Source organism: Mustela putorius, unplaced genomic scaffold (assembly GCF_011764305.1).
Source record: "Mustela putorius furo isolate JIRA1106 unplaced genomic scaffold, ASM1176430v1.1 tig00000929_pilon_pilon_pilon, whole genome shotgun sequence".
NCBI classification, from domain to species: domain Eukaryota; kingdom Metazoa; phylum Chordata; class Mammalia; order Carnivora; family Mustelidae; genus Mustela; species Mustela putorius.
Genome location: NW_025421520.1, coordinates 3,088,250 through 3,113,120, shown reverse-complemented (window position 1 = coordinate 3,113,120; position 24,871 = coordinate 3,088,250). Strand labels below are relative to the sequence as shown.

At 57.4% G+C, this 24,871-nt stretch overlaps 1 protein-coding gene across 4 annotated transcripts in view; it reads left to right on the top strand.

The window, feature by feature from the left end:
- DPP6 (dipeptidyl peptidase like 6) overlaps positions 1–24,871 on the top strand; it is an 850,942-nt gene that overhangs the window by 754,562 nt on the left and 71,509 nt on the right. For all 4 annotated transcript variants that reach the window (XM_004766000.3, XM_045086322.1, XM_045086321.1 and 1 more), the window contains exons 9-11: positions 9,749–9,903; positions 11,789–11,886; positions 24,426–24,549. In XM_004766000.3, the coding sequence (XP_004766057.1) occupies positions 9,749–9,903; positions 11,789–11,886; positions 24,426–24,549 (377 nt within the window). The remainder of the gene's footprint in view (positions 1–9,748; positions 9,904–11,788; positions 11,887–24,425; positions 24,550–24,871) is intronic.

The window sequence follows — 24,871 nt, the reverse complement described above, 5'->3', positions numbered from 1 at the left end:
GGGCAGGGCTGCCGAGGGGCAAGAGTGTGTTTCCGGCACCTTCCGAGCCTTCCTCACACCCTGAAACGTGCTATCATAGGCCAATACACAAAGCTGCGCCCAGGCGGGGGTCCCTCTGCATCAGCCACTTCCGTGAAACCAGCAGGTGTTTCCGACCCGCGGGCATCCCCCCCGGCTTGAACCCCTCAGGCCGTAGGCAGCGGGCACCGCAGCAGCTTTCAGAGGAAGGGGGGCTGGGCTGTCACCGAATGTGGTCCCTGCCTCTCATTCCTCCTGTCTCTTTTCACGGCCCCCGTCGGGAAAGGGCTGTCCGGCTGTAGCCATGGTCAGGAGCCCCTCTGGAGGGGGTGACTGCACGTCCTTGATCTAAGGCACAGCCCGGAGCGGCTTCAGTTCGAGCTGTGATAACCATCCCGGCCCGTTCGGGGACAGGGGTGGGCGGCCCGGAACGGATGGGCCAGGCTCAGCGGGGGGCGGGCCTTGCTCTCTGCCCTCTACCCTCCTCTGCTCCTCCGTCCGCCTCCCAGCAGCAGCACAGCCCGTCCCTTCCCTGTCGCAGACTCCCGAGCCCTTTCCCCGTGGTCAGGAGGTGTCTGCATACGTCAGAAGGCAGCCTCTCGTTCTCGGGACGCTAGAACAAGAGTCTCTAATAACTTGACGTTGCTGGGCTCAGACGCTGTTCTGGGCACTGTTCCTAATTTACAGTTAATTAACCTTCCTCTTGTAAAGAAAGCAGAAGCTTGAGACCTCATTTCCTGTCTCACACGTGTTGTTTCTGATATCCGTTATTTTTAAAATATGTTTTCAATGATATTAAGAAATAATTATGCAGAATATCAGAGACTGATGAAGGGGACGAGGCTCCGTTAGGACTTCCTTGAAAATATGTATAATAAGGATCTTTCCTGCAGTGTATCGTAAGGAAATACTATTCTCATGGCACATCTTTAAAGCAAAGGACCGTGTATAATAGGAACGTCACATATAATTTCAAGGCTCTGATTTTGTATTCGTGGTGAAACATTCTCTCAGAAGAGGACAAAAGAAAGTCAGTACTTTGGAAAAAGAAAAACAAAAACCTTCATAACTGAAAACTGTGGTAGATCCCAGTCAGTGGCTGAGTCGCTGTACAGTTAAAATTCCAATTTCAGAATCTCAATCATTTTTAACTTTCTTGTGAATATGAACAGGATGACCAGCTCTGGCAAAACACCAGGAAGAAAACTGTAACTGTCCGAGGAAATTAAAAATCATTGCCGGGCTGGTAATGTATTTTTCCTGAGACACTAAACCAATCACTGTATAGATTATTGAATTAATAGCAAAGCCGGTCCACGTAGGAGGGCAGAGCACTGTCTGCTTCTCACACGGAGCGCATCTCGGGAGCCGAACTTAAAACAGCGTTTGGCCGGTGCCTGGGGCGCCCGCGCGGCTGTCTCACGCCCTCCTGTAGGAGGCTCAGATCGGGTCCTGTTCGGTGGGTGCTCGGGGTCTGGGACCGCCGCGGCCGCAGGACACCGCAGAATATCACGATAGACGTGGGCATGTGGCGCGTTTTCCACTGGCTCACGAGTAGTGAATCGTTTAGACTTTTCCCGTTGGGTTTCCTCCGGGCGGGGGGGCGGCCGGGGCAGGAGCAGTAGGAACCGAGGTGTCCGTGTCGAGGGTTGGGGGAGCCCCTGCTGAAACAGGTGCGAGCACGTTCGCCTGCGCGGTTTGCCGGGAAGGAGGGAGCAGATCGGCGTTGCCCGGACGCGCAGTCAGAGCAAGGCTCCCGGGCACGTGCTTTCTGCGCCGGGTGCAGGAGGCGGCAGCCCACAGTGGCCTGCCTTCCGCCTGGCATCGGCCCTGCCTTCCCAGTGCTGATGCTCACCGCCTGGCGTTTATTACAAGTCGGGAGGACTTGGGGCGGGGGCTGCTGGGGCTGTTTCGTGACAGAGGAAACGTCATTTTTGCAGCCGCTTTACAAAGTGTGCTATGAATATCGCCACGACCCTCGGCCGCGGCTGGCCGGCGTGGCCCCCGCAGTCTGTCCCAGCGAGGCCGGGACACCGGCTAGGGCCCCGTACGGGAGCTGCTCTTCAGCCGTTCAATCTCCAGGACCCACGAGGGTGATCCGTAAGAAGGGTCCCTTGACCTCGAAGCTGTTGTGTGACCAGATGCCCGGGCTCTCCAGGCACAAGGCCAGAGGGTCAGTCTGGTCCTAGGCGCATGTCCTGCTTACCTTTCTTCTGCCCCCTCGTTGGGCTCTACTGTCCTGTGACGCTGGACTGGACGTTAGGCGGCACCGACAGGGTCCAGACACCGGGTACTCACGGGCCTCAGCTGCTGTAACTCTTACGACAACGACCCCAAGAGGTAGATGCCGTTATCTTCCTGTTCACAGATAAGGAAATGGGCCACACAGCTGGCAAGTGGCGGGGCAGACTTTGGATCTCCCAAGCCCAGCTCCAGAGTCGGTCCTCCTGAGCACTGCACACCCGGCCTCTGCGGGGCGGCACGCTGTTCCCCTCCTCGGCCCCTCTCCAGGACGCCTTCCAGGACGGTCCTTGTCACCGTCCCCGGCCACTCTGTGACATGGGATTTGGCCCAGGTGCTACTCGTGAGTGATTAGGAAAGAACAAAAGAGAGTGGGCTGTGCCCGGGTCGGCACCGCCCTTCCCCATCGACCTCTTCTCCCTCCGGGGACCAGACAGGGCCTCCGACCTGACCTGCGCTCTGGGTGTGAAGGTGACGGCCCGGCAGGGATCAGCAGAATGTCTGCCCTGCCCGAGGCCCCGCCTCCACCCCCTGCCCCAGACCTGCACTCACCCTCCTGTCTCCCGACCCCTCCCTGCCTTCGGGTCTCGCATAAACATATCCAAGGTCACTTTGGAATAAAAGCAAAGTCTTACAGGGGCCGCCGTGGAGGACAGAGGAGGGCATTTTTGTTCAAGCTTTTTCTTCCAGATGCGCCGTGAGGCTCTCGCCTCTCCCGGGGTCAGACCTTCCCGCCAGAAACCCGTTGTCTCCTCCATCATCCAGAGCACGCGTCACGGCGCCTGGCCAGCTGGGGGGCAGTGGGGCCGCTGGGATGGGAAATCCTGGACACGGAATGTGGGTCCCGGCTCTGCTCACTCACAGCGCGAAGTTTCGGGCCGAGGAGCCTCGTGAAGGAAGCCTCCACTCTGCAGGGAGGGCGGCAGGCAGAGCAGGCCCTCCAGCAGCCCCTGGGTCCGCCGCCGAGCAGGCCCTCCAGCAGCCCCTGGGTCCGCGTCCTGAGCGTGCACCGCGCTCCCCTTGGCCCCCCACTCCCGCCGGCAGCGCCCCGGGCCCAGGCTCACTTTCAGGCTGTGGTAAATGCACACAGTTTTCTAGTAGACGCGGCCACGGCAAAGCCCCACTTGGGGTCGGTGGTTCCTCTTTCGAGACTCGGGACGCAATGTGGCATTGGGTCTGGAGACCTGCCTTCCGGAACCTGCTCCAAGGAAGCTGCGCGGACATCCAGTCAAGGCGCCAAGCAGTCACGGTGGCGCCACGTCAGCACATCCACGAGTCCGTGGTCACGCTTGGTTCTATTGGAGCCGAAGACGTTGCTCGTCACGGGACGTTTAAGCATTTGTCGCGTGTGTCATATGCTCTTGTGAATGGAGTACAGGTCAGGTGTTCAGACATGTGGAGCATTTCAAACTGAATTAAAAGGGGATTCCTGCCTTGTAGTTCTGTAAGAAGGGGCACTCACATTCAGAAAGGGGCTGATGCTCTCGCTTCACTGTCGAGGGAAGGGGGCCCAGAGGCAGAGTCCAGCTCCCCCTGGTAGCATGTGGACCCTAGAAGTAGCAGGTGGGAGCCAGGCATTCTCCTGGGCGACAGTATTTTTCTGTAGATTTTTCTCCCACTGCCTCTTCTTTCTCTGCTGGGGCAGCAGAGGCCCCAGTGTGGCAGGGCCTGAGCCATGAGCTCCTGCAGCCCTTGTAAGCCACGCCGGCCTCAGCCGGGACTCCAGGTCTTGGTGCTCTTCTCCACAGAACGCAAGAACGCATGCCCTCCAGCTCCGCGCTCACCTAACTTTGCCTGTGTTTGATGATCACTCGATGATCTCCGATGAGGACCCTCTCGTACTTTAAATACCTCCTTCACATGGCACGATCACGTGGCGGGGCGGAGGGGTTGAGCTTTCTCTGCTGCCAAAACAAGGCAGGCTCCTTTCCAGGAGGGCCTGTCCCTTTGGACCAGCACGAGGAGCAACCCCAGGGCCAGGCCATTGCCCCCAAACAGAGGCTCCATGTTGCTGCTGCCTTCTGCCGCCCGAGCCTGATGCAACCCGCCTCCTAGTGGGGTCTGCAGCCTTTCCCCCACTTGTCTGACTCCGTTGAGGCCCACGCAAGAGCCACCTCCCGCGTAGATAAGCTGGAATTCAGGCTGACAGCGTCGTCTGGCTCGAGGAAGTGTTGAATGAGTGGTCGTCCCGGTGCGGACGGCCACGACCGTGGCTGAGTGCCGGTCCTGGCTGAGGTCGTGGGGAGAGAGCTTGGTGGTAAACACCCCGTGTCCAGGGGGCGGGCAGACCCGGGCTTTGTCCTGTGGGTGACTAAGTCTACGAACGTTTCAGACGTGAGGCTGCGGGAGGACTGAGTGGTGTGTAAAGTACTTGCAACCACATCTGGCACACAACCTCACTACATGAGTATTTGTTGGACACGGGAGGACGTTCTGACGTCTGACCGGGGTGCGGGAGGGTCCCGTGACAGCAAGTCCCCGGCATGTAGCGGCATCAGAACTGGGGGTGAGGAGGGAGGGGCGTGGGACTCGACCCAGTACACACCGAGTCAGGCCCGCACACTCGTGTGCACGCCCGGGAAGCAGGGGCACCTGCTGTTCAGGTGAGGCCGAGGGTGCAGCACCCCTGCCGGGCCGGTCTGACCCAGAAATCCCGCCCACTGAGTTTCAGGGAAGAATTCGGCCGCCTTGGAGCCCCTCGCTCGGGAGGGCCCTTCCTACAGACATGGAGGTGGGCGTTGGGGACCCGTGGGGGCAGAGCCGGGCATAACCTCGCCCAAGCTTCCGGCAGCCCCGAAACACAGTGCCGCCCCCGGACGGCTTTACACCACAGAACTGTGTGATCTCCGCTCCATAGGCTGGACATCTGGAATCAAGGTGTCCCGGGGCCCTTCTCCCTCCGAGACTCCACACAGAATCCCGCCCGTTCTCTCCCGGCTCCTGCTGGCCGGCAGCCCTCGGCGTCCCTTGCCGTGTCGACACGTCGCCCCGCCTCAGCCTTTCCCTTCGCAGGACATCATCTCCATCTGTGTCGGGGGCTCTTTTCCTGTCCTCCCAAGGACCCCAGTCAGATGGGCCTGGAGCCCACCCTCCTCCAGGATGACCTCGTGTAAAGGACACCTGCAGTGACCTTGTTTCCAAACAAGGTCACACTCCCAGGTACCAGGGATCAGGACGCAGCATCTCCCTTCAACCCACCACACAGCTTGAAGGGGAACCTATGATTCTCCTGTATCCCCTGCGGAGAGCCGGGAAGCGTGTGTCACGCGCACGGAGGACGCCAACAGTTCCAAAGTACAATGCTTGTTTGATGGGACACAGCCTATTTGTCAAACTGGTCATTCTGTATTTTTAAAGATTTTTCTATTTGAGAGGGAGAGAGAGAAGGAGCAGGGGAGGGGTGGAGGGAGAGGAAGTGAGACTTTTTTTTTTTTAAGATTTTACTTATTCATTTGAGAGAGAGAGCGTGAGAGCTGAGAAGGTCAGAGGGAGAAGCAGACTCCCTATGGAGCTGGGAGCCCGAGCGGGACTCGATCCCGGGACTCCAAGATCGTGACCCGAGCCGAAGACAGTTGCCCAACCAACGGAGCCACCCAGATGCCCAGGGAGTGAGACTCTTCCAGCAGACTCCCCGCTGAGCACGGAGCCCCGTGGGGTGGAAGCAGGGGGCTCGATCCCAGGACCTGAGATCATGACCTGAGCCAGAACGCTTAACTACGCACCACCCAGGAACCTAAAGTTGGTCATTCTTAACCAGAATGTGCACCAAACCCGCCCCTGGAGCTTTCGCAGAAAAGACACCTGTGCCTGCCCCACCCCCACCCCCGCCCGACCCCAGCCTTGACCCCAGGAAACACAGACTGTTCTGCCCCGAATGGAGCCTGAGTCTGCACTGAAGATGGCGCACCGCTCCCACGAGCTTTCCTGTGGACAGCCCTGGTGATGCCAGGCCCCCGCCGAGGGGCCACGCGGGGTCCCCTCTCCTGCCGCAGCTGCCAGCCGCTCGGGGACGCGGGAGAAGTCCTCTCCTTTGCTGGACCGGCCTGTCTCACCTGGAACCCAGAGAGAGCGTGTCCTTCCGGATAAACCCTAACGTTGATTGTCGTGAGTCAGTGACATTCACACAGCGGAGTCGGCTTCCTTAACGAGGCGGTGACAAGACGTGAGGGACGTCGGCCCAGATCCCACTGCGAGCCTCGGCGTGTGGATCGAGCCTTCTGCCCTCTGATGGGGGATGGTCGGGACTTGTTGATGGCTCCAAATGTATTTTTCTTGTTTGATTCTATAATGGTCCCTGCACAGGACAGGCCAGGAGAAGGCAACGTCCAGAGTCCGGTTTCGCAAGTGACTCGTACGTGCTCGGAGGGGCAAGCTCCTGTCCTGCTGCAGGACGAGGGCTCCCGCAGTTAATCCAGCTGGAGGGATCCTTGTGTTTTTTCCCTCTGCAGAACTCTGTCCCGAAGCTGCTTTCGGTTTATGGGGTGTAAGCCAACTGCCTCATTAGGCCGGAGATCCTGAAGAAAAGGTTTGCAGAATAGAGACATTCGTAATTAACCAAAAATGCCCGCATGTCGTCCGCCTGGTCCTTCTCCCCTTAGTTCCTGTACCTCATTCTCTCTTTACTGAGAAACTAACCCAGAAAACGAAAACTGCCAAAGAGCAGTATGTTAAGGGGCATTCAGGGAAAGTAGGCTGTGGGCCCTGGTCCCGTGGGGCCCCGCCCCGTGTCGTCCGTTGTCTCACCACGGGAGGGAATGGGAAGGAGCTAACGCTGGCCGACAACACAGCCCGGCGCCTGCCCCCCTGCACTGTGGGGTCTCTGAGCTCCCTCCCCCCAGCACAGGCTGAAGGCTGAAGTGATCCTTTTTTTGGCATCCAGATTCTCTGCACAGTGCCTCGAGCTCCGTGGCAGGGCGCTGGCCCTGCTGATGGCGGGGACAGAAGCAGATGACTCTCTCTCTCCCCAGAGTCAGGCCAGGCCTTCCCCTCATATCCATTCTGTCTCCTGAGGGCGAGTCTGATGCAGGATGCACACAAGGAGGGAGGCAGGGAGGGGAAGCGGCTTCCTCGGGGGCCTGGCCCCCACCCCGTGCTCCCACACCGGGGCCTGACATGGGCGTGGTGCCAGCCCTCCCCTTCTAGGGGATTTTTTGTTTTCGTCAAAACCTTCTTTATTTACAAAGGCTGGAGACTCCTGAGCCCGCCGGGAGTCCCCGTGGGCAGAAACTGCTGATCTCGGGCAGACGCTGCGCCCTGCCGGAGCCCCTTCAGATCCACTCCTGCTCTGGGCTTCCCCTCGAGGTGATCGGCCCCTCCCCACAGCCCTGCAGCAGCTGAGCGATTGGGCAGAATCACCCACAAACCGCATTGCTCACGCCGCCTGCTTTCTCCAGCGGACCGTCTGCGGGGTCTGCTACTCGCGGGGTCCGGTGGTCCCTGTGCCCGGGGTCGGTGCTCCCTGTGCCCGCGGTCCAGTGGTCCCTGTGCCCGCCCTTCTGAACCAGCTCATCCCAGACTCGCACCTGAAAGTCACTTTGCCAGCTGCCGGAGACACTGGAAGCTTCCAGACTCCGGAGAGGTGGCCTTCTTCCTTTCTGTTGTTGTTCCCAACCTCAGGAGACCTTCGGGCTCCCGTGGGCTCTGGAGAACTCCGGAGCCCTTTCGGGGGCTGCCCCGAGATGGCAGGACACGAGAGGTGGGGCTGTTTGGGGCGGCGGCCGTGCCTTCAGGGGACAGAGGCTAGAACCGAGGACTCAGGCCCATCAGCTATTGTCCACTGAGTCCCGCTTTCCAGCCTGGGGTGCATTCAGGGGACGGGAGTGCTGGGTGTTGGGTGAGACTCAGCCCCCCGGTGAGCAGCCCAGGAGCAAGCCTGCCTTCCTTGAGTGGGGTCCCCACCGGGGCCGCCGGCGGCCTGGAGGAGCACCTGCAAGGCAGGGAGGAGCTGTTTGCTGTTTGCTGGGAGGACGGTGCGGACGTGGGCTCCTTCCCCGAGAGACCGGGCCGGCGAGCCCAGGCTGGAGGAAGGGCTGTGCCCTTGGGACCAGGACCAAGGCTTTGCGGCCTGCCCACTTGCAGGCCTGGGCTTGGCACTAAACATCTCCAAGGCTGGTGGCAGCAGGGTCCCCAGGACATGGCCATGAGCCCCACCGTCCACCCTGTGGCCATCTGACGCCCACTGTGGAGGCGGTACCGCTCCGTCATCGTCCCCGCGTGGTCTCTCCTGCGGCCAGCTGGCCTGGCCTGTGTCCTTGCCTGTGTCCCCACGTACCGTGTTGTCCCTTAGGTCACGTGCACTTAGTTCACCATGATTTCGGGACCCTGCACTGCCTGTCACCACGGGCACACGGAGTCAGGGTCTGGGACACACCCGAGAGCGACCGGTTCAGTGTGAGTCATGTTACGTGATCCTATAATTGTGTTGACTGTGACTTTAAGATTTTATTTATTTATTTGACAGAGATCACAAGTAGGCAGAGAGGCAGGCAGAGAGAGAGGAGGGGAATCAGGCTCCCTGCTGAGCAGAGAGCCCGATGCGGGACTCGATCCCAGGACCCTGAGATCATGACCTGAGCCGGAGGCAGCGGCTTAACCCACTGAGCCACCCAGCCGCCCTTGACTGTGACTTTAAAAGCAGATCTGGAGGGAAGTCCATGACAATGTCTACAGACCGTACAAAGACAGTCCCTGCACCTAGGAGCAGGGGTTTGGGGCCCCCAGACTCGGTACACCTGGGGAGGCGAGAGTGCCCTGGAACCATTCTTTCTGGAGTAGACAACAGATCCCACAAAGCTCAGCCGCAGCGAAGACTCATTAGCCCTGACGCTTGGCTGCGATGACACAACATAGCAGGGGGAACCGTGACCATGGTCCCGTGTACTTCCGCCCCATTTCTGCCACAGCCGGGGAAGGCTGTCCACAATCGGGGGGGTGCGCTGACCTCTGAGCTCACTCCCCTTCCTCACAGCTGTTCCCGAGGGAGCGCGTGTGTGGACGTGGGTCCCTGGCGTCCCCGGCGAGCCGACACGGGGTTTTCTGGCTCCAGGACATCATCCCTTCTCCCTGGACAGCCCGCGGGGCCCTGCCGCTGTGTGGATTGACTTCCTGTGGTTCCGCTTCCTTAAAGCATCTTAAAATAATAACTCATGGTGGTGCAGTGATCATTCGATTAAGAAAGCACATGTTGGGCTCACAGGGTTCAAATTTGGGCAAAATAGAAACAACGTTTTACAGCTCACAAGCTTCTATTCAGGGGGACCTCAATTCATCGGGCTTCGCCATGCTGGGGCTTGTGGTCAGCCGCGGGGACTCCTTGAGCCCCGCGGAGGGAAGGCGTGTCCAGGCGCCGGGCAGACCGCTCTCACGCTGCGGAAGGTCCGTGTCCCTGGGGGGATGCGTGATGGGCTGGCCACCCCGGACGGGCCCACCCCGCCCTGGTTCACACCCCACGTGTTGTCTGTCTACATGACTGTGCTCTCTTTTCCCCTAGAGGAGATTCTGAAGACGCACATCGCGCACTGGTGGTCTCCAGATGGCACGAGGCTCGCCTACGCCACCATCAACGACTCCCGCGTGCCCGTCATGGAGCTCCCAACCTACACCGGCTCCGTGTACCCCACAGTGAAGTCCTACCACTACCCCAAGGTAGGCCAGCTGAAAAGTACAGCGGGCGCCTGGCCCGTCCGTCCACAGTGCCGATTTGGGGCTGTCTGGGCACACATCTTACAAGCAGTGCTGTCGACGGACGCAAAATGCATCATTTCCCCTTACGTGCATTATTAAATTCCCGTCTTTGCAGAGTTGAATCTGTTGGCAGGTGAGTTTAGAATAAATTCACCACCGTGAGTCATTGGTCTAAGCTTCATTGGAACCAAAAATAAACACATCACCTCTACCTGGGATTCCCTGGCAGCAGCAGCTCCCACAGCCTGCTCCGGGGGCCCTTGCCCGCAAATCTCTAGTTAGAATTTGGCTTCCAGGAGGTCAGACGGATCACTGTCTGCCCTGGTCCCCTGGTCTGGGCTGGGCTGTTTTGTGCTTGGTCCTGTTAGGACCTGGAATCTCTGCTTCCCAGGCCGAGTCGTTGGCCCAGAGAACCAGCTGAAGAGCGAGGGTGCAGTGGGGGTGTGTGTGGGGAGTACAACATCTGTCTGAACCTTGCTGTTAGTGGGTCACAGCGTCCCAGCACGAAGGCAGGACCTGATGCCGAATCTCTGCAGCCCACCCAGCTGGAGGTCTAACGGAGGACATGGTGCCCGCTTGCCCCCTGGCTTCACTAGACCACGCCAGGCCCGGGGCCAGGTGGATGCGAGCCATTCACTGCCTCTGCCCACCTGGTGCCAGGCACTCATATCCCGCCTCAGGCTGCCTCGGAAGGAGCCCTCGAGCCTCCCCCAGCGAGCCCCGGCTCCTGAGCCGCCGGAAGGCTCCGAGAGCTGGTGCGGCCGGCAGACAGGACGCGCCAGCCCCCGTCTGCAGCAGGACAAGGGAGGCTGAGAGGCGCACGGGCCCCGGCCAGGAAAGGAAACACGAGCTCCGTAACAGTGGGCATCTGCTTCTCACAGTCCTGGAGACTCAGAGTCCGAGGTCAGGGTGCCAGTAGGTGGGGTACTGGCGAGGACTGTTTCTGGCCTGCAGACCCTGCCTGCTCTCTGTGTTCTCACACAGCCGAGAGCGAGGGAGCTTCAGTGCCTCTGTCTCCACATGCGGCCACGGACCCCATCCTGGGGCTCCACCCTCGCGATCTCACCGACCCTGATCGCCTCCCCAAGGCCTCACCTCCAGACACCATCACACGGGGGGTCAGGGCTGCGACAAAGGAGTTTTGAATTTGGGGGACGCGGTCACTCAGTCCACAGCACCTGCTAACACTGAGCCATTTTTCCGGCCCTTTGAGTGGTGTGGCCAGTACCCAGGGACGTCCCAGGCTGGAGGAGCGGGCCTCCTCTGCCGGCACGGCCGTTGTCTGCCATGGTCCCGTGCTGGGAGGATCTACGATGTCAACACACCGCACGGGTTTGCCTGTGGACAGATTCTGTCACTCGTCTCAGCCAGGCGAGGAATGCCGCCTCTCCCCCTTCCCACGGGCGCTGGGGCACGTGGGGGGAGCAGTGACGCAGAGTGGGACGCACCCGGCTGCCTCTCCGGGGACTTCCGTGCCCCACCTCGCCCCGCTGGGCCACAGCCGACATCCGTCAGCTCCACCATGTGCCTCTCCCGTCAGCACAGCACCTCTTGGTGTGGCCTCCGGGGATTTCTCTCCTCCTCGGCGGGTCCTTTCCCTCCCACGCTGAGAATCAGGAGGCACTAGGAGGCATGCGGAGGGGGAGGGCCCCTGGGGCCGTTACATCGCCGGCCCCGTTATCTCTTGCCCTTTTAAGGCTCCGTGCGCGAGCGATCCTCTCAGCTCGGTCACTCCGGTGTGTGGAGCCCCAGAGTCCTCCCTGGGCATTTCCCAGGGAGGATTTCGCAGCAAGAAGACGCCACCCCCAGGAGAACTTACTCACATCTCCTCCCCTTTTCTTCCCAGGCCGGATGCGAAAACCCCAGCATTTCCCTCCACGTCATCGGCTTGAACGGGCCGACGCACGATCTGGAGATGATGCCGCCCGACGACCCGCGGATGAGGTCTGCTTCCTTTCCTCTGATACGTTACCTGAAAACGAGATGAATGTGCATTTCCGGGGTCTCTCCTGGCTTAGTTACCACTAATTTAAACGTCCGAGGGGAAGGTCACCCTGTCTAACCCTTTCGTGACTACTTCATGGTCCAGTTCGCTACAAAGGAGTCTCCTTCCAACCAGCCCTGCTATTTCTAACCCCAGGAGGCAGCGGAACAGATGGGCACAGGTGGCCGTCCTGTCACCGCTGACGTCTGGTTTGGGTAGATTTTTTTAAATCACAACAGTGGAGTAGGATCTTATCTAAGTCAAGTGGTCTCGGAAACCCGTTTCATCCTGGTCCCGAGTCTGAACTGCCTGGCGACCAAGGACACTTCCCGAGCCCGCGTGTGTCGTCATTCGAGCTCTCTGTGGGGGGAGGGGCATTGAGGAGACACTGAAAACACAGGAGCCCACTGTGTGGGCACCAGGACCCCCTCCGTGAGATCTCCGTAAGTCTAAGACGGGCCCAGGGACGCCAACAGTGAGGCATTCCGAGACCCAGCAGACCCCGCCCGGGTTTGGGCATAACTCCAGCTAAGCCTTTAGTGTTCAGTTCCAGAACTCCACACTGTGAGAGCTTCTGGAAGCTTCTAGAAGGGCAGGAGCCATGGCCCCATCCACTCTGGGCCCTGCCCGGGGCCGGGAGCTTGGGCCCATGGCACGGCTGGGCCTCTGGGAACGGTGTGGTTCTCTCCCCCCATGACTTCCTGAGTGGAACCCGCCTGCCTGCATCTCACAAGCCCGGGCCTTGCGGTTCTTGCAACCCTCCCTGCTCCGTGGAGAGTGGAGCGCGGGGGTCCTCGGGCGGACAGACCAAGCACAGGAGTCTGTGCTCCTCGCTGTCTGTCTCCCCGCCCGGGATGGGCCTCCTCTGCGTCCAAGGGTTGCCGTGGCCCCAGAGACTAATGAGTCTGGCCCCCGAGAGCTGGTCCTCGGGGTCCCAGGGCCTCCCGCGTGTGCCGGCCGGCAGGGAAGGGGGAGGTGTTGGATCAATTCGGTCGTGAAAGCTTTCCCGGGGGTAGAAGAAAAGCTCAGGTTATTGCTTTGTCTTCTCTCCGGAAGATCCAGTACCTCATTGTTCCCTGCTCAGTGCTCATACCTGCCAGGCCTCCCGGGGCCGGGTCCAGCAAACTCACAGAATTAATATGGAAAGTCACCTGGAAAATCTAAGCCATCTGTTTGAGTTAATTGAAAATCTCATTTAGTCAATTTGGTGATGCTGTTTCCGCAGGCTTGATTAGCTCCAAGGACAATGAAGAATTAGCCTCAGTCAGGGCTGGAAGTTCGGGTGCTGGTTTCGGGTTTTCTGCACTGATTTCATAGGTGAAGTGCGATGGTTCCTCACGTGCCGTGTAGGCCTGTCACGTGGGACAGTCGCGCTTTCTCGCACGCTCTCTGTTGCACAGCCCCGAGATCGTCTGCAAAGGGAGCCCAGGTAGATCAGGAACCACAAGATGAACGGAAACGCGTGTTTATGGAGCGTGACTCGGCCGGCTGCGCACGGCGGGGAGCAAAGTGCAGGTGTCTGATACGGGGATGGGGGCTGTGGGGGCGCAGACCGAACAGGTCGCTGCCAGCAGCTGAGTCACCACGGGCGTGTGCGGGCCGGCCAGAAGCGTACGGTGGGCACGCTCGTCTGCAGGAAGATGGCGTGGAGGTTTTGGGGAGGAAGGAGACCTGCATCAGGCCCCCAACGATCACGGGGCAGGGGGAGAGACACAGCAAAGAAATATATCATATTTTAAAAATTAAGTGCCACAAAATAGCGATCAATTCTTTGAAAACTTTTGCTGAAGGATGGAGCAGTCCCTTCCGGGGAGGAGGGTCGGTAGGTGGGCGGTTTGGAGGCACAGCCCCGATCCGGGATGTTCTAGGATCCAGTGTTAACGAGGAGTGGGGGGGCACAGGGCTGGGGTCCCAGCACCGTCCGCTGTGTGTTATGAATTAATTTGTAAAAATGTGCCCCAGACCCATTTCCGTTCTTCCCTCCTTCCAAACTGGGCTTCCAGATGTGCTGGCAGGTTTTCACACTTGGTGCTCCCCCTGCCCATCTCCCTGGACACAAGGTCGTGGGCTACACGCTGACAGGACGGTGGCCAAGGGGGGTGGCCCCTAAAGGCTCCCGCCGGCTCTGTCGTTGCTCCGAGCACCCCACCCCCGCACGCAGACAGCGAGGAGTGCGGAGGCTAAGGAAGCTGTCTGAACCCACACCGACTGTGAAAAGGGGCGCTGGGCCTCACACTGGGCAGGCCAGACGGCCCCACCTCCCTGGACAGCCTCCAGAGAGCTGCGGAGAATTCCGGAAGGCCAGTGGCCACTTTCAGCCGGTTAGGAGCCGTCGGGAGGAAGAAACCAAAGCCTTCATCTGTCAGCTGTCCCATGGGTTGCTGGCTTGCTAACCAGCCTCTCCGAGGGTCCTCAGACACAGCGAGGATTGGGTCTGGGCCTCCGGATCTTTCCACGTGGCAAGTACTCCCTGGCCACAGCTTTGTGCCACGGATTGTGTGGGCCCTTGGATGGCCTCTCCCATATGGTTGCCCACGGTGCAAAAAGACAGCGCGTGGTCCGTGGCCGAAATAAAGCGTGGTGGGAGCCACAGTGACAGGTGCCGGGACGCCCGCCTCACGGAGCGGCCCTCGGACGCAGGACCACCTGACCCAAACAGGAGGCTTCTGTGGACGGTAACGGGGAATAGCAGCCCCACAGAGACGGGGCGAGGGGAAGGGCCGGGCCGAGGGGAGAGTGAGCCTCTCCAGGAGTGTGAACGCAAGCTGTCCCGGGGCTGGACAAGCCTCCGTGGGGTCAGACGCACAGCCTGTCCTGAGGTCTGTTCAAGGTCCCCCAGAAGCCCAGCCACACTGATAACACCAGCACACTTGTGTCCTGCTGGTTTCCTCCGGCCTCTCCAGCGCCGCTGAGCGGGGAGCTGAACTAAGACGTAGCAGATACCGGGCAGGGTCGTTTTGAAGATGTGCGGCACCGCGCCGATGACGTGTTTTTATTCCCCAAATATCCCGTCCACACGCAGGAGAGCTGCTGGCCTGGCACCTTCCTGACCGCACACGCGGGGAGGAACGGGTTCTGGGTCCCTGACCGCGCCCCCACTTCTTCCCTTCCCTGGCCTGTAAACGGCCCCAGGCCTCTCGCTCTCACTGTATCTTCTTCCACTTCAACTCGTCCCTTTGCGTCTCCAAGAGCAAGGACCGTGAGCTGCGTAAGTCACTGACGGCCACCGTCGGTCGGTCGGCGCAAGGCCGCACTCGTTCTGTTTCTTCTCGTCCGTGGTCCCTACGTCCTTCCTCCCCACCACGTGGGCACCTGTTTCTATTCTGGGGCAGTTTTTGGTTTCTTATTTACTGAAATCAACGGTCCAAGTGCATTCTTTTCTTTAAATTGTTTTTCTTCGTTATTGTTTTAAACTTAATTCCAGCCCGGCTGCCGTCCGGCGCCGGCTCCCGGGTCCAACATAGAGACTCATCAGGCCTGTGCAGGGCTCAGGGCTCAGGGCTCAGGGCTCGGTGCTCAGGGCTCGGTGCTCAGCTTCGTAAGCGCGCCTCTCGCCGCCTCCGCCTGCTTCCCCCGCCCCCTCCCACCTCCCCTCGGCGACTGTCAGTGTGTTCTCTCCAGTGAAAGGTCTGGGTTTTTTTGTCTCCTCTTTTCTTTGTCCATTAGTTTTGTTTCTTAAACTCCACACACACGTGAAATCGTATGACATTTGTCTTTCTCGGACTTACTTTGCTCAGCATGATACCCTCTAGCTCCGTCTGTGTTGTTGGAAAGGACAAGATTTCATTCTTTCTGTGCTTGAGTGATATTCCCCTATATTTATATACACACACCACATCTTCTTTCTCCACTCCTCCGCCGATGGACACTTGGGCTGCTTCCGTATCTTGGCTGCTGTAAACACAGGGATGCTTGGCTCTTGTATTTTCTGGGTAAATGACCAGTAGTGCAATTGCAGGGTCATGGGGTAGCTCTATTTTTAATTTATTGAGGAACCTCCATGCTGTCTTCCAGAGTGGCTGCACCAGCTTGCGTTCCACCAATGGTGTAGGAGGGTTCCCCTTTCTCCACATCCTCGCCAACACTTGTTTCCTGTGTTTTAATTGGAGCCATTCTGACTGCTGTGAGGGGGCATCTCCCTGTGGATTTGATTTGCATTTCCCTGATGCCGAGTGATGTGGAGCATTTTTTCATACATCTGTTGGCCAGGTGGATGTCTTCTTTGGAGAAATGTCTGTTCGTGTCTCCTGCTCATATTTGGACTGAATTCTTTGGGTTTTTTGGAGGATGAGTGTTATTAGTGCTTTATACATTTGGGATTCCAGCCCTTTACCGCAGTGGTCATTCGCAAATATCTCCTCCCGTTCCCTAGGTTGACTTTAGTTTTGTTGATTATTTCCTTTGCTGTGCAAAATCTTTTTATTTTGATGTGGTCCTAATAGTTGATTTTTGCATTTGTTTCCCTTGCCGCAGGAGATAGATCTAGAAAGATGTTGGCAGGGCTGATGTGAGAGAAGTCACTACAGGCACCTAGTTCAATCTACTTGACCCTCTCTCCCCATTAATGTTGGTAAAGTCTGTGTTGTCGCCTGTATGTGTGCGCACTCATCTTGTGTAAGTGGCGTTGTGATGTACGTAGATCCAGGTGTATAAACTGGTGTGTGTGTGTATGTGTGTGTGTGTGTGTGTGTGTGTGTAGACCTGTTTCCTTTTTCACTCAGCTGTGTGTAAAGCCGTAGCACGCACATTGCTCTCTGCCTTCGAACTGCGCCCACGGTCTAGATTGCTGCAGTTCCCGGGAGCTCACATCCTCGTGCCTTCCTCCCACCAGCGGCCTCTGCCTTATCCACCACCCATGATCAGGAAATGGGGTCCTCTTTCTGCTCCTTCTGTACAAAATAGGGACTCGCTGGGAGATTGCTACAGTGGATCCAGTACAAGTCTTCACGAAGAAATAAGAGGGGGATAGAGGTCATCAGAGCAATGGAAGCATCACACAAACACTGGGTCCCAATTACTAATGGCCTCAGCCTCAGCCCCATCAGCAACTACACTGCCACCACCTTATCTCAACCACCATTACCTACAGCGTCACCACCATCACCACCATCACCACCATCAGCACCATCACCACTGTCACCACCCCCATCAACAACCACCTTCATCACCCCCATCAACAACCACCACCACTGCCATCATCACCATCATCACCACCACTACCATCACACCACAATCACCATTACCAACCATCACCAACCACCACTGCCATCACTGCCACCACCATCATCACCACCATGGCCACCACCACGGCCATCACAGCCCCATCACCAACCACAAGCACTACCACCAGCACCAGCACCATTACCAGCCGTCACCACCACCCCCATCACTGCCATCACCAGCACCATCACTACCAGCCCCGTCATTACCATCCCCGGCATCACCACCATCACTGTAACCTTCACACCCTACCGCCTCCATCACTTGCCTTTGGGTCTCCTAGTCAGTGAATCCCTTCATGTTCAAAGCAGGCAACCTGCTGAGTAAGGACTCCACAAGCCCTAAGATCTCCCCTCCCTCCCTTCCTTCTCCCTCACCCTGACCGTTGGCCCAGCGTTACGGCCGACCCCTAGATGGAAGGGGAAGTTATCACAGTCTGTTACTCCAGTGAAAGGGAAGTTATGGAAATACACATCGAACAGTAATTTGTCTGACAGTCACATCATTTTTACCTTCTGCAAAACGCAGTCGCCTGCGGATGTGTGCATACAGTTACAAGGCGGCTCTGAGGGCGAGCAGGTGCCCCTCATCACAGCGACACTGTTTCAGCGACACTGAACATTGTCTCAATGTGCTCGGCAGTGCCTATCCAAGAACGTCATTTTTTAAAAATTTCTCTCTCGAATATTTTTTTTGCTCTGGCTTTATTCAGGGGATGAACGTTGCTGAGAAGACGCCAGAGTCGATTGCAGGCTTCGTTTCAGTAGATAAACAGACCTTTTGTCCCCTGGTCCTTTATTGCCACACGACTGTCAGAACCTTCGCCCGAATTTGGAGCACCGAGAAGGGACGCGGCATGCTAAGCCCTGTGAGAGAGACAAGGCCTTGTTAATATTTTATGGCAAGCAAATGGACTGATGAAAAATTCATATACTGCTTACCAGGAAGAGTCCGAGTATTTGGATTCGAAGGCACCTTTGGCTGGAGATTCACGGGAACATTGTAATGTTTTCTCAGCAAACGTGTGCTTTCCAGCACTCACTCGGCACATGTCTCCTCACAGCAGGGCCGTCCCTTCCCGGCCCTGAAACGAGGGGTGTCTGTCTCCCCACACACGGGGTTGGGAGCGTCCCCCGTCCCACGAGGGTTTGGCTCCCTGTGTCACCAGCCCCTGGAAGCGTGTCTACACAGCGCGCAGCCCTCCCTGAGTGTTCTCTGGGAGAACACATGCTATTCATTGGCCGACGAAGTACTTTAGAATAAAGAGGAAATGGGTAACATTTCTTCCAGGAATCTTTTGCTTCCTACTGATATTTTGGTATCGCGTTCCTTTTAAAATACAATTTCTACAATTCTTAAAATACGATCATCTGTTTTCTGGGATTATCAGAATATTTTCGCATCTCCCTTCATCTGCACATTGGATGAATCCTGTGTCGTCCGCAGCCCTGCCCCTCCTCGCTGCCGTAAATCATTCTGCTTTAGTCCTGTCTTCTCCCTCCTTGTACTGCAGCCAGCCTATCTGCCCGCCGTGACGTTTATTCCTCCAGAGAACACCTAGTAAGGGCAGAGATGGATGTGGTGACCCATGGCTAAGTGGCCCTTGGAGCTGTTGTCACCAGCGTGTTGCGGAGCTCACTGAGATCGTGGTTCCTAAGCTAGAGCGCCGCTAGGACCATCTGGGCCTCGTTTGGTCAGGCGCTGCTCGGCCCCACGCACGGAGCGTTGGGTTCAGTGGGTCTGGAGTGGGCCTAAGAATCTGCATTTCCAACTTTCCCAGGCGCTGCTGGTCGGGGGACCACACTTGCATGATCAGGCATGGGGACGGAGACCAGCTGTGCCACTGTCTTTGTCCCCTGGGGTGGAGGCTTTAACTGACCCTGTGTCGTCATTACTGTGTGCTGGTGGCCCTGCAGGGGAGAGGCCGACCTCCCTGAGCATGGTAGCTGCGGGGGGCATGTTCTGCAACCCCGACCGGGGGCACACGGGACCGTGGACCTGGGCTTCCCCGTATCTGTCCGCTCTTCCTTCCCGGCTGCGGTGCGATGGGCACAGTGGGCGCAGCAATGACGTCTGCCCGCCAGAGGCTTCAGCTGCTCCCACGCAAACAGGCCCCGTGGAGAGCCATGGTCACGGGGGCTCAAGGCTCTCCGTAGCCGCATCTGTTAGAGTTAGTCCGTCTGTTGATGCCGTCATAGCTGCCCCCATTATTCCTCTTCTTGCTCTCCCAGCTGGGGGCACCGACGGCCCCTACGGTGTGGCCAGCTCTGACTACTGGTGACTTCATTGATGTTGAGTTTCCTTCCCACTCGAAGTCCCTCTAGGTTCTCCTCGGTCACTGCCTCCCCATGGCCCCTCGAGAGACAGGGTGCTTCAAGCTGTAAGAATTACATAGATTTCTCCTCTAGGTACCCAAGCCTGGGTCCTGCGTCAGGACTAGTAAGGGGCATGGCCTTGCTCGTTGCCCCAAGGGGTTCCCAGCCTGGTGAACGGTCAAGGAGAATTGTCACTGCCTGATGATTTGAGGGACGATGGTGCAGATCGCCGGTGCCAGGAGCGTTTCGAGGAAGGAGGGGTGACTGTGACCTCACGGAGAATGCTGCGGGGTCTGGAGAGCCTCATCCCGCCCGTTTTCAGCATCTGTAGCTAGGACCAGAGAGGCCCATCGTCTGATCTCATCACTTGGATGTGTAGTTACACCTTCACTGACGAGGCTAGGTAATTAATTCACGGAGTGTCTGCTGCTGATTTGGCCTCTCTTGTCCGCTTTTCTTATCGTGTCAACTCATTTCTTCAGGAGCCCAAAAGGAAAATCTCATTCTTGCAAACTCAGTGTGGCCGGGAGCCCCTCCCCCTGAGTCCCCACGTGTGCTGGTCCACACTTCACCTTGTCCACGTCACCAACCTGTTTCTCGACAACTCCATGCATTGGGTTTTTTTTTCTTTTTTTTATGTGTCATGTCAGTCACATACCGTACATCATTAATTTCTGATGCAGGGTTCCATGATTCACTGTGTGTGACACCCAGGGCTCTGTGCGATCCATGCCCCCCTGAGTCCCCACCACGGGGCTCCCCCATCCCTCACCCAACGCCTCTGAAACCCTCAGTTTGTTTCTCAGAGTCCACAGTCTCTCATGGTTCATCTCCCCTCCGATTTCCCCCAACTCCCTTCTCCTCTCCATCTCCCCAAGTCCTCTGTGTTATTCCTTATGCTCCACAAGTAAGTGAAACCCTGTGATAATTGACTCTCTCTGCTTGACTTATTTCACTCAGCATCATCTCCTCCAGTCCCGTCCATGTTGAAGCAAAAGTAAAACACTAATAATAAGCTTGTAATAAGCTCTCACATCCCGGGACAGGAGAACAGTCCCTGTTCCTTCTTTTTGCCTCTGTGGCAACTTCCTCTGCCTTCTGGAAGAGCTTCCCAAATTTTCCTCAGGGTCTTTGAGTCCAATTTCTCTCACCTTCGGATATGGTTTCCCTAGAACCTTTTACTCCTCCTCTTCGTCTGATCCTGTATTCTTAAGGTTATGTTCTGCTTTCCCTTTTTTTTCTTCAAAGAAAGAGTCTCTTTGTCAGAGAGAGAGAGAGAGAGCGAGCACACTCTCACAAGCAGAGGGAGAAGCAAGCTCCCTGCTGCTCAAGGAGCCCGATGTGGGGCTCGATCCCAGGACCCTGGGATCGTGACCGGAGCCGAAGGCAGATGCTTCACCGACTGAGCCCCCCGGGCGCCCCACTCTGTTCTGCTCTTGTGCCATCGGCGTGATTGCCTTTTCCTCCATCCGGGCTGTGTGACGACCTCTGCCGCTCTCCAGCTCAGGAAGGAGACAGCCGGAGCCGCCCACGCCGCACACCCGGCGACAGATGGCACAGGAGGGTTATTTTTGACTCTGAACTTTGGGGGCTGCTTGAACCTTCTCTGATGGAATCGGAAGACTGAGTCTCACCCGAATCCATCTGGCGTGCCTCCGCTGGGCAGAGTCGAATGTTTTCTTCTGCCTTCTTTATAATTTTTTGTGGGTTTTTCTTGACGTTCTAAGTCAATAGACATCTACGAAAAATCATGATCTTCTGTAACATGGACGTAGCAAGGCTTTGACTTCCCAGGTTTCTGGGTGGTGCGAGGTCAGGGTTCCTGAGGAGGGATGAGACCCCAGGGGGAGACTCCTGTTCTCTCACTTGCCTCGCCGAGTGAGGCACGTGGTAGGCAGTCCGCCGGGTGGCTTCATGTGCTCTCTCTGTGCTGTGGCTGCTGGAGGTTTTCAACACTCTGTTTTAGGGGTATCATCATTTTATGTCTTTTATGAGTGTGGTTTAGACGCACATCCACACTAAGCTGGTAAAGGTTACTGCAGATTTGCTAACCAGATGCTACTGAGTGCCGGAGACCCTCGTGTGTCCATGTGGTCCACACTGAAAGGGGACCATGGAACAGATCGTCCCCCTCAGCCACCATCGGCAGCCTGACCGACATGACCTCGGTCCGTGCCACCAGCCCCGTAGCCCGTCTGCGCTGTTTCCCGTGTGTAACCATCAAGCTAACAGCTTTGAAACTGGAGAGAATGGAAAATGTGTAAGGAACCTGGAGAACTTTTCTTATCTACATGTGGATTTCTTCTTAAGGAAAATTTTGGAAATGGGTAAAGGTCGTATTCTCCTTTCCACAAACGTATGGTGGGACTCCAGATCTCCCACCGCGAAAGAGCGTCCTTCCTTCCTGAGTGTTACTCCTCCGTGAGGCTCTGGAGTTGGTGGCTCCTTATAAATCACCCATCCCTGACGGTGCTTTATCTTTGCGTTTGACTTGATTTTGTAAATAGCCGGCACGTACTCGGCACGCAGCCCAGTCACCGATGGAATTCATGGGATGGGGAAACGTTTGTTCGAGACGAGGTTATTGCTGTACAAGGGATGAGGTCGGTGTGACATCCTGAAGGAGACTCAGGGGAGGGCTTCCCAGGGCCTTGACGACTGGCGACACGATTGACGATCTCCACCCAACGGGGAGGCAGTGCGCCTACGTGTACGGAGATATATTAGGTCATCTTTATGGAGTCCTTCATAACTTTTATTGTTTCTAGACTTCTAAAAAGAATTATTCACTATATTTCCTCGCTGTAAAATCTCTAAGGGTGCCACCAGTTTGTTTGAAATTCATATTACGCAGATGAGGGGCTGCAGATTCAAGTTCCGTGTCAAGGTGCGGAAGCAAAGCCCGCAGGCTCCCCGGGGGGCGCTGCACCGGCCCTTCATCCGGGCCCCTGCGTGTCCACACAAATACGCCAGGTGGGTCCAGGTTTCACTGTCCTGTCATGCACTTATTTCCTCCTTCCTACAACATGCCTCAGATCACAAATTAGGGGAGTAGAGGAGAGAAAACTTATATTGGGTCAATATGAAGAGTGTGCAGAACAGCACCGTAAGACCTGGAAAGACACATAGAGCAGATGAGTGTTTCCGAGGACGGGGTCCTCCCTAACCAGTGTGGGGGCCGTGGGAGGAAAAACCAGTCGTTCCAGGAGATCTGACTTTCTCCTCCTTAATTTCATCCAGATGAAGCATGTTTGCTCGTCTCTGTGACTTCCCACGCCACACCCCCAGCATGATCTTCCGGGTCCGACAGGCCCACGGTCCAGGACAACAGGGGTTCCCTCGCAGCCGTCCCCGTGGCCCCGCCAGCTAGCGGCCTCTGGCATCTACCGAGCAGGGTTCCAAGAGTCGTTTGTACTGCAATTTAAAAATAAGAAGTCTTATTCAAGAACGGGGGCCGGGCACAAACCCGAGTTACTCTGAAGAGCCAAGATAAAGAAATGTTTCCGTGCCCGCAGATACTCAGGGAGCCCATTGAACCTCACATTGGAAATGGGCTCCGAGCCCTCGGGCAGGGCAGCGTCCGCGAGGACCTACTGAAAGGCCGTGCTCCTTGTCAGAGCAGGAGCCTGACGCTGTTGGGTGAGAAGGCACGTCCTGTAGACACACGGACCCAGGCCCCTGAGGCCTGGCGCTTGCTGTGCAGATGGCAGCAGCGGATCCAGACCTCTTTCAAAATTCACAGCAGTTGAGAAAGTTGAAAATCCTGGATTATGGCCGAGTGACATCGTCACCAGCCACATCCCCAGCAGATGGGCCAGGACTGCAAACCAGCCGGGGGAGGGGCGGCCTGAGCCAGCTCTTGACTTGGGTCATTTAGAGTTTTGATGAGCAGGTGGATTTAAGAAACAGGGACACAACAATTTAATCTCCTTGCGTGCTTAACCCAAGCTTAGTGGAAAGCACCTGGTGATTTAGGCCTTTCTGTTGAAAATAATCACTGGGCACTGTCACGGGCCTGTCCAGCCTGCAGGGCATTGTCTAGTGAACATGCTGCCGTGGTTGGTGATAAATGATCTTGTAAGACCACAGAGTCATCATTCTGAACAATAGATCTCATTATAGATAGATAGGGCAGGTGACGGAACAGGGTTGGCGGGCCTCCGGAACATTCTTGGAGCTCTCCTCAGGATAGTCTTTCTGTACACTTGTTTCTTGGTATTTTCTTCTTCCTCTTAAACATGTTTTTTCTTTTCCCCCTAAAAATCCTGTGTTCAGAGGGCTCTGGGTGATTGAATTAATTACCAGAAGCCCCAGGACCCTCCCCGTCCCTGCGAGGTACAGGGTAGCCTAGAACACTGTGATATTTCCAGGTTCAGGGGAAAGCGGGCATGTGACCGGTAGGGTATCTGCTGGTGCCTGGAGCCATGCACTGATTTCCCTAATTAGCCGGCAAATGCTGTCCCCTGGGCATTGTGCCTTCACGGGAGAGGAAAAGGGAGCACGGCGCCTTCCTCTGCTCGCCCTTGTATGTCCACGGTCTCTTGCACTGCGCGAGAGCCTCTCTCTCCAGCCCCTCCTGGTCTCGCTCTGCGGCCCCTTGTGTGACCTCCAGGGAGGTGTGAGCTTGCCCCGGGTTGGGGCAGGAAAACCAACCAGTAGGTCAGCCGGGTGCAGCCTGACTTATAAAACCCATGGGGCAGCAGGAGACACGGTCGCCCTCGGGGGGGGGGGGCAGCTGGGTGGACAGAACCACACTCCCGCCTGGCTCCTTGCGCACCGGTGACCCGGCTTCCCAGCAGAGTTCAGCATCAGTGCCCGGGGTCCGGAAGCCCCATTTCAGACCCCTGGGGCCGCGTGAACCCCCAATGCGTGCGCTGCTGGCCCCAGCGTCCCGGGCCGGGAGGTGCCGGGCTGCCGGCGGCCGTGGCCAAGACCGCTAACGCGACGTGCCTGTGTGCCCGCAGGGAGTACTACATCACCATGGTGAAGTGGGCCACCAGCACCAAGGTCGCCGTCAACTGGCTGAGCCGCGCGCAGAACGTGTCCATCCTCACCCTCTGCGACGCCACCACTGGGGTCTGCACAAAGGTACGGGGGGGGGGGGTGTGCGGGGGGGAACCAATGGGGAAGCCTGGAGGTTGCAGTGGGGTGGGGGTTGGGCAAGTCACTGGGCACCAACCTCGGTGGGGACCTACCCGCTGGCCTCTGCTTTGCTGCCACCTTGTGGATGAATCGTGCACTGCTGCAAACCTCTGGGCTCCCCGCTCCGCGACCCCGGAGTCCCGTCCTGGGACTAGGGCACACTCCGCTGTCCGTGGATGTGTTATTCCCCTTCACCTGGGCCCGTGCCTGTCTCCCCACGAGCGTCCCCTCATTTTCCAGTGGACATCAGAGAGGGCAAGGGGTAGCC